General features: G+C 43.9%; 1 protein-coding gene across 1 annotated transcript; it reads left to right on the top strand.

Annotated features, from left to right (window-relative positions):
* The first annotated feature begins 113 nt into the window (after positions 1-113).
* On the top strand, positions 114-9,219 carry COX4I1 (cytochrome c oxidase subunit 4I1). Its single transcript, XM_070398650.1, has 5 exons — positions 114-223; positions 1,382-1,455; positions 7,155-7,322; positions 7,959-8,090; positions 8,970-9,219. Exons 2-5 carry the CDS (start codon positions 1,383-1,385, stop codon positions 9,104-9,106), a joined length of 510 nt encoding a protein of 169 aa, XP_070254751.1. The 5' UTR covers positions 114-223; position 1,382; the 3' UTR covers positions 9,107-9,219.
* Positions 9,220-9,336: the final 117 nt, after the last annotated feature.

Below are 9,336 nucleotides of genomic sequence, written 5' to 3'. Positions count from 1 at the left end.
GCCCGCCGGAAAGCAGCCCAGCCCGGCGTTTTACGACGTTCGCGGCTTTTTCCCCTCCTTCCTCTTCAGTGACCTCTAGCGCTGACGGGCGCGAGGTGGAGTCTTCCACGATCCCGTGGTGCTCTGCGGCACGGCCTCGCTCTCTTCCGGTCGCGAGCAACCCGGGTGTAGAGGGCGGTCGCGGCGGGCACGGTGGGCTGCGGCTGGTCGGCGGAGGCGGCAGGTGAGGCGAGCGGCGGGCCGCCGGGAGGTTGGGGAGGGTCGGGGGCCGGAAGCCATCGGGCCTGAATGCCCGCGGCCCGGCGCCAGCAGGAAGCGGCGTTTGGCCCTCAGACCCGTTGACATTGAGGCTGGACTGCGGGGGTTCCGGACTAAGGGTCCGCCGGGTCGCGGCCTATGTGCGGCTCCGAAGCCTCCCTTCGGCTCCTCCCGCCTTGCCCTGACCGCGGACTGGCTTCGGGCTCTGACCTTGGAGCGCCCGCTAGTCGAGGAAGCGGACGCTAGGGGCAGGTCGCCTGCTGGCCTTCCGGGAGCGGCCCGGGGCCTGCGTTGCAGCCTCTGCTCTGACCCCTTCCAACGATGTCTCCACGGTCTCCCCGGGTTTCACGGGGTTCGGGTAGAGACGCTCCGCTTCCCCGTCTGGAAGGCGTCCAGCGTCCACCCACACGCGGCCTGGCAATGGGGGGAAGAAGAGAAGCGATACGGGAGTAAGTTCGGTTCTGACGTCATGCTTCTGTTTATTCGGCCCTAATTGGGGTATTTTCTGAATGTGTTGGGGAGCCTATTCATTGGCAACAGCCCCCCAAAAGGTCCAATTTTAAAGGAAGCGTAGGTAGGGGAGATAGGCCTGAGTCAGGAAGGGTCGAGTGAGGCGTGGGTCATCCAGGTCACCCGTTATCTGCAGGGACTGGAATTGAACCAGGACCGTGCTTGCAGCCTTTCTCCCGGGTTTCCCGTCCTAAATACTAAGTGGAATGCAGCACATGCCACCGTTCCTCGGAGCCATTCCTTACCCTTTCCCTCCAAACAATGGAGCCCATCCTGGCAGCACAGTGCTTTACTATTTCTAGCTTTTTCAGTGTCCTTACTATAATTCTTGTTTTTTAAGGAAGCCAGTTTTCTACTAATTGCCTGAATCTCGTATATATTATGGCATTTGGTTTATAATGAAGTTCCATAAAGACGTGCTGACTACCAAGAAAAACCTTATCCTAGGTTATTTTGTGAATTCAGAGTCAGTAATGAAGGGATCATGTATGTTGGGGAGAAGAAAACAAAAGAATTGCACTGACTTTGAAAATGCACTGGGGCAAAAAGAAGAATCGTTCCTCGTGGGTGTTTGCCCTCATTCATAGAGAAGGTGTACGCTTTTATCTTTCAGAATGTTGACAACCAGAGTATTTAGCCTGATTGGCAAGCGAGCAATTTCCACCTCGGTGTGTGCACGAGCACACGGTAAGTTAACTTTACTTTTAAGTAGGCTGAGCTAATTTCATTTTGCTCTCGCTATGTGTAAGGCCCTGTGCTGGGGTTTCAAACACAGATGGCCAAGATCCTGCTGTTGAGGGATTTGAGGGGGGGAGGGGGGGGGGATAAATATTTTAACAGGGGATACAGAGTTCTATATTAAAGATTATTTATGAATCATTGAATACTAGTCCTGGGTCTTTGCTTCTACTGATATTTTCTCCTTTTTTCCTTTTCAAGTTCAAGTTCCACCCCTTTCAAGAGTTCCTCTTCACTGTACCTGGTTTTAATGACCTCCTCCCCCTCCAAAAAACTTCCAATCACTTACCTTTAATACTGTTTACATTATTGGGGCATTGGAAGGGAAAGAGCTTGGGCTTCCTGCCTGAGCTGGGTTTAATCTCATTTTAGTTTTAGACTAGCTACTTAAGTTTAGGAACCTGTTTTCTTACCTGAAATATATGTAAAGAGCTTAGTTCAGTGCTCGGCACATAGCAAGTTCAGTTTTGCACTTATCAAGCATCTTCTTTGTGCCAGACACTGTCAGGCACTGAGAATAAAACCAATATGAAATGCGGAATCTTTCCACAAGAATGTTTGCAGTCTGGAGAGGGACAGATACATGCAGACAGTGTTTTCAGTAACAGATGGCCCCTGAGGAGAAGTGTTTAACCTGGCTTGGAGTTCAGAGGAAGCTTCTGGAGGAGAGGCTTTGCTTTGCTGAAAGACTAGCAGGTTTAACCTCACATTCAAGAGGGGAATGGCATTCCAGGCAGAGGGAAAGGAAGCAAAAGGACAAAATGTGAGTCAGCATGGCAAGGTGTGTTACTGAGGGTCAATTGCAAGGCTTGAGTGATGGATGATGAACTTGGAAAGCAAGGTTTATGTATCTAGGGGATCAATAACTCATAACTTCTATTAACTGAACTGCTTTATATGTGAATTTTTCTTGAAATTGTGTCCTTTAATTAGTGATACTGTTGTCTTAAATTTCTCTATATTCCTTATTGCCCAGGATAACACTATGGATACAGACTCTCAAACAGATCATTTTATTAAGAGTGTTATTGAAATGTCTGTTATTTAAACAAGTAAGTAATAAAGAAAAAATCATTGTTTCATACATACAGAAAGAAACACCTTCATTAAAAGCCTAAGAGGTCCCTATGACAAAGATCACATTTTATTTCCATTTTGGTTTGCTGATAGTTTTTTGTTTGTTGAGTTTGAGGTATAATTTATGGAAAGTAAAATAGGGATTTTGATAAGCTCACACAGTGTGTAACGATGACTCCATCAGGACATACATCTCCATCACCCCCCAAATTCCTTCATCTACCTTTGGTCATTCTGCTCTTTTATAAGAAGCCAACTTCTATCTCCTTATGGTGGTATTGGCTATGACTTACTCTTAGCTATTGTTTTTGGTGAGGAAGTAAGATCAAATCAGTCCCTTCTTGGAAACCCTCCAGTGCCTTCTCATACCTAAAGGAAGATCTGAAGTTGGCCTTTCTGATCTCATTATACCATACTCAAGTAAAGAGCCCAACCAGCCCTCCTTGTTTGCTCAAAGTCCCAGCTGTCAGTGGTACAGTATTTTTTTCCTCACACACAGAAGGTTGGTCCCTCCTGCCTCAGCTCCTGAGTTGTGGGAGGCTGCCTCTAATCATCTCCCTCCATGCAAATGTTACTTTAGAATAGCCTTTCCTGAGCACCTGTTCTAAAGATGCTCTGTCGTACATCACCCTGCTTTGTTTTTCCTTAGAGCACTTATATACTGTGGGTTTGTATGTGTGTGTATATGAGTATTGTCTGTTGGTGCCTCTAGAGCAGTGGTTCTCAACCTTGGCTGCATATTAGAATCACCTGGGAATCTTTTTAAAATCCTGATTTCTGGGCCTCATCCTCTGGAAATTCTGTTTCTTTGTTATGGGGTGGGGCAACAACATTAGTAACAAAGAAACAGAATTTCCGGAGGATGAGGCCCAGAAATCAGGATTTTAAAAAGATTCCCAGGTGATTCCAATGTGCAGCCAAGGTTGAGAACCACTGCTCTAGAGTGCAAGTTTTTTGAGTCCAGGGACCGTGCCTGTCTTACTCATTGCTGCATCTCTAGCACACCGTAGGCAGATGGGGGAAACTATAGTCCATTAGAGAAGTCAGGTCATTTACTCTCTTTTTTTTTGTTAGTCCTCACCTGAGGATATTTTTCCATTGATTTTTAGGGAGAATGGAAGGGAAGGGGAGAGACAGAGACAGAGAGAAACATTGATGTGGAGAGACATCGATTGGTTGCCTCCCATACACGTCCCCAGCCTGCAACCGAGGTATACTAGTATGCCCTTGACTGGAATTGACCCCAGGACTCTTTAGTCTGCAGGCTGATGCTCTATCCACTGAGCCAAACTGGCTAGAGCTTTCTCTCTTTTTTTTAACCTCACCCAAGGATATTTTTCCATTGATTTTTTGTTTTTTTGTTTTGTTTTTTTTTTAGAGAGAGTGGAAGAAGGAGGGAAAGACAGAGAAACATCGATGTGAGAGAGGCACATCGATTGGTTGCCTCCTGCGTGTGCCTGGCCTGGGCCTGGGCTGGGGAGGAGCCTACAGCTGTGATACGTGCCCTTGACCGGACTTGAACCCGGGACCCTTTGGTCGCAGACTGATGCTCTATCCACTGAGTCAAACCCTTTTCTCTCTTTTGAAAAGGAATGTTTAGTATGTTAATCTTTGCTTCTTGCCCCCCTCCATTTACTGGAGGTCAGGCCCCAAGTGCTAAAGAACCTCTAGCAGATCTGAGATCACAAATTGGCCATTCTTGTTCTAGAAAATGCAGTATTATGCTTACAGTGCTCCTAGGTTATGAGCATTTACAGTCATGCCCCGCTTAACAACTGGGATACATTCTGGCAAATATGTCGTTAGGCTATTTTACAAACCTAGATGGTAGAGCCTACTTAGCACCTAGGCTGTGTGGCATAGCCTATTGCTCTTAGGCTACAAGCCTGTGCAGCATGTCACTGAACAAAACAACACGAGATTGAGTGAAATAGAAAATGACGTAATTAAGAATGGTAAACTCGAGACGTATGAGGCTTCTGCCAGTGTAACATGGCATACTGTTAACAGATAACTTCTAAGTAGGAAGAGGACACTATAATAATAAGTACAGTATAATGAATACATAAACCAGTAACATAGTCATTTATTAAGTATTATATGTACTGTACATGTATACTTTTATATAAGACTGGAAGCACAGTAAGTTTACACCAGCATCACCACAACACACATAATAATGTGATATGTAATGCATTGTGCTACAATGTTATACAGGCTATGACACCACTAGGCATATATATTTTTTAATATATATTTATTGATTTCAGAGAGGAAGGGAGAGGGAGAGGGAGAGGGAAAGAGAGAGAGAGAGAGAGAGAGAGAAACATCAATGGTGAGAGAATCATTGATCAGCTGCCTCCTGCATGCCCCATAGTGGGGATTCAGCCTGCAACCCGGGATGTGCCCTGACCGGGAATTGAACCGTGAACTCCTGGTTCATAGGTCGACGCTCAACCACTGAGCCACGCTGGCTGGGCACTAGGCGTATTTTTAATAATTCATGTGTAAGCTGAGTGCTAGTATACAGCCATTATTTTTAGTTCACTCATCATTTTAATAGAATCTTAGAATTGTAAAATTGGGAAGTAATTCTAGCCATTTTCATATCAGATCCTTTTGGGTTAAGATTAAGTAAAAATATAAAAGTGGTAGTCATTTGTGTGACAAAGATAAGTATCTAGAGAAATTATACTGCTTTGCTTTAGGTTGACTGTTTTATTTTACTATTAACATGATATGGGAGATTTTAACCATTGGAACTAAGCTAATGGAAGGAAAGCATTTTTGCAGGACTTCATACCTCTAGATCAGTGGTTCTCAACCTTCCTAATGCCCTTTAATACAGTTCCTCATGTTGTGGTGACACCCAATTTCATTGTTACAAATTGAACATAATTAAAGCATAGTGATTAATCACAAAAACAATATGTAATTATATATGTGTTTTCTGATAGTCTTAGGCAACCCTTGTGAAAGAGTCATTCGACCCCCAAAGGGGTCACGACGCACAGGTTGAGAACCTCTGTTCTAGATCAATTTGGAACACCTTGCAGATGTTTGATAGAATTGAAAAAACAGCTTTTAGCTGTGGGAAAACCCTAAGTAAAAACTAAAATATTCTTTTCTGCTATCTGAACTTTTCCCCTCTTTAATTGAGTAATACATGGGTACATGCTTATTTTAAGGAACTAAAATGTCTTCCTATTTGAGCAGAAATCCCATTTCATCCTCTCCTCTTCTCCTGATAACAACTTGAATTTACTTTGCCAAGAGGTTTCTGTGTTTATATGAGTATATATACATGATTTACATTTTTAAAAAGAAAAAACAACTCTGATATTGTTCTGTGACTTGATGAGTACATGATTGTTTTTTCCTTTTGAACACATGGATCTTCTCTCTCCTGTAGTGAGTTGTTTCCTGCTATACATATATCCTCTTGATTCTCTTCCTTTGCTCTTTTTCTTTTCCAGAGTACTTATTTTCTAACATGCTCTGTAATTTACATGTCTGTTATGTTTATTTGTTTCCCATTTTGAGCATGTAGTCACCAGTAGGTGGTATTCTATGCTTTGTTCACTAATGATTTCAGATGTCTAGAATCACACTTAGGATATAGCAGATACTCAATAAACATTTGTTGAACAGGTGAATGAATGGCTCAGTGATACACATTTCTAAGGAGCTGGCTAACCTGTATTGGATACAGGTGTTTTTCCCCCCTGATAACAAACAGTGAAGCAGTAACCATCTTTTCATATGTCTTTGTTTCTCAACTTTGAATACTTCTTTGTTGTTGTTGTTTTTGTTAACATTTACCCGAGGATATTTTTCTATTGATTGTTTTTTTTAAAGAGTATGTTATTATTGATTTCAGAGAGGAAGGGAGAGGGAGAGATAGAAACATCAATGATGAGAGAGAATCATTGATCAGTTGCCTCCTGCACATCCCACACTGCAGATTGAGCCTGCAACCGGGGGATATGCTCTGACCGGGAATTGAACCATGACTTCCTAGTTCATAGGTCGATGTTCAACCACTGAGCCACGCTGGCTGGGCTTCCATTGTCTTTTAGAGAGAGTGGATGAGAGAGGGAAAGACAGAGAGAAACATTGATGTGAGAAAAACACTTCTTTTATGAGTTTTGTTTTTGTTCTTCATTAGTTTGAGTCACTTGCAGAAGGGCCTTTCTTTAGTTCAGTGTCCATCTAGGGCAGGGAACCCTGGGAGCCTTTGTCTTACCTCTGCGTGACTATTGTTAGTTCCAAGAAGTGCTGCCTCTCTGAGCAGCTGCTCCTGGTAGGTTTCTGTTTTGCTGTGATGAAACCTGCTACTGTTAACTGTTTACCTACCATCCTCATTCGGCCGGCTGGGCCACACAGGACAATTCTGCTTCCTGTTCCATATGATAGTCCTTTAGCTATTTGAAACAGTGGTTGCAGCCCCTTAGGATGACAGGTTTTCAGAGTGTGCATACATGTGCTTATTTTGGTTTTTAGAAAGTACCACCTGGTTTGTAACTGTGAATCTATGTGAATTTTCAAATATTTATCCACTGTTTTTTTAGGGAGCGTTGTGAAGAGTGAAGACTTTTCTCTCCCGGCTTATGTTGATCGGCGTGACTATCCCTTGCCTGATGTGGCCCACGTCAAGAGCCTCTCTGCCAGCCAGAAGGCTTTGAAAGAGAAGGAGAAGAACCCCTGGAATAGTCTATCGATTGATGAAAAAGTTGAATGTGAGTATTGAAGGGAAGTAAGGTACAGTGTGTGAGAGATCATTTTTACTATGAGCACTGGCGTGCTGCCCAGAGACCAGCATACACCGAGGCTCGGTGTGTTGTGTTTCTGTGGGGCTGTTCCAGGGCCCAGTTTCTGTGGTCTGCTGGCTGGGGACCTCATCTGGGGAGAAGCATGAACATGGATGCAGAACAGTTAAGTTTGGGTCAGTTGAGTCTGTAGCATGTGGATGCAGCATCTCTGCCTCTGCTGGGTGGGACTGGGTTTACTGTAAATGATTGACATAAGGTCAGCAAAACAGGTAGGAAAGGGGAATGAAAATAACTAAATTGACCTTTATACTGTATTCTATGGAAGATTTTCAGTTTTTTTCATTTCTTTAATTTTTATCGTTTGTTTTGCCCAAAGCAAACTCCGTGCATTTTCTTACCTCCGTGACCCCTTATGTGCACGTGTGACAGCTTGTGTGTGTACATGCATGAGTGTATTATGGCCTCAGGCCTCTGTTGTATTTCTCAGCTCCATGTTCATCCTTCACTGTGTTGTGGGGAGAAATGGTGGAGCACTGTGGATGAGGGAGTGGTTGGTCTCTGTAGCTTGTTACGCCTGCAAATGGCTGTTCTTTATGCTCCCAGTGTATCGCATTAAGTTCAACGAGAGCTTTGCTGAAATGAACAGGAGCACGAATGAATGGAAGACAGTTGTGGGTGCGGCCATGTTCTTCATCGGCTTCACTGCTCTCATTCTGATCTGGGAGAAGCGCTTTGGTGAGTAGAGTGGAAACTAGAGGCTGTGTGCCTGGAATGGTTCAGGTGAAAAGCCCCCAGCAACAGAAGAGCCGGAGTTAGCCAGCACACCTTCGTCTTTCAGTTCCCAGGAGTGGTCTGGGGTGGGGGAGCCTTCACATAAGGTAGTGTCCTCCAGTCTAGGTTCCATCCCAGGATTGTTGATCAGGTTTGTGAAACTGGCTAAGCCAGAATCCCATTCAGGGTGAGCCATACCTGCATGGTAGTGAACTGCTTACCTACTTTGTACCGTACACCACATTTTCAGTAGATATTTGCTCACCAGTCAGTTATCAGGTGATGTAGTAAAAAAGAGAAGAAAACTTACTCATTAAAGGACTGTTTTAGCTGTTTAGGGACTGCATCTCAATAACTAGAATTCTGGGTCAGAAGACCTAACAGTTTCTGCTCAGTGTTGGAGTTGTCTACCCATCCTAGTGCTGCCTCTTCTGTGTTCTGTATGTCCAGGCAGAATAGGTATTTTCCCATTCTGAGTAGATAATAATCTTGTACTTGCGGTTTGATTGTGGATATATCTTTGATCCTCTCCCAAGTCACCTTGGCTCTGTTTATCCTCTGTGCTACTCTATAACCCTATTAGCTATGTCCTTTAGAGAAAACATTCTGACTTTAGCTTAAGTGTTTAATTGCTAACGTACAAAGGAATAATTTGGAACTATCAAGACTTGTCAGTGCCCAGAATTCAAAACCAGTGCATTTGCATAGGCATTGGTGTTGAGTGGCAGATGACTTCACTGACCTGCTTGCCAGTATGTTTAGCAGACCTAACCAATATAGCGCATTACTTTAGAAACAACTAGTCAAGATACTGTTGTCTCATGTCGTTGTTTTGGACTGTAGTGTATGGCCCCATCCCGCACACCTTTGAAGAAGAGTGGGTGGCCAAGCAGACCAAGAGGATGCTCGACATGAAGGTCAGCCCGATCCAGGGCTTCTCTGCCAAGTGGGACTACGACAAGAACGAGTGGAAGAAATAAGAACCTGCCATTCACACCTCACCTTGTTCTGTCATTTCCTTGCAGTTCTGCATATTCACTGGAAACTGCTCTGTTGCAGTCCCAATGCAAATAAACGCACAGTTTACTTGAAATCCTTGTGATTGGTTTCTTGATGATAACTAAATGAAAATGTCCGTTATTTGTAACACAAGAGGTTTCTCCCAAGTGTCTGAAGTAATATATTTTGGGTGTAAATGAAACAGCAAAAG

The sequence above is a fragment of the Myotis yumanensis genome, unplaced genomic scaffold, assembly GCF_028538775.1.
Source record: "Myotis yumanensis isolate MYYU_CA2020_CCGP unplaced genomic scaffold, mMyoYum1.0.hap1 SCAF_18, whole genome shotgun sequence".
NCBI classification, from domain to species: Eukaryota; Metazoa; Chordata; class Mammalia; order Chiroptera; family Vespertilionidae; genus Myotis; species Myotis yumanensis.
Note: the sequence above shows the minus strand (reverse complement) of the source record. Positions and strands in the feature narration are given on the sequence as shown.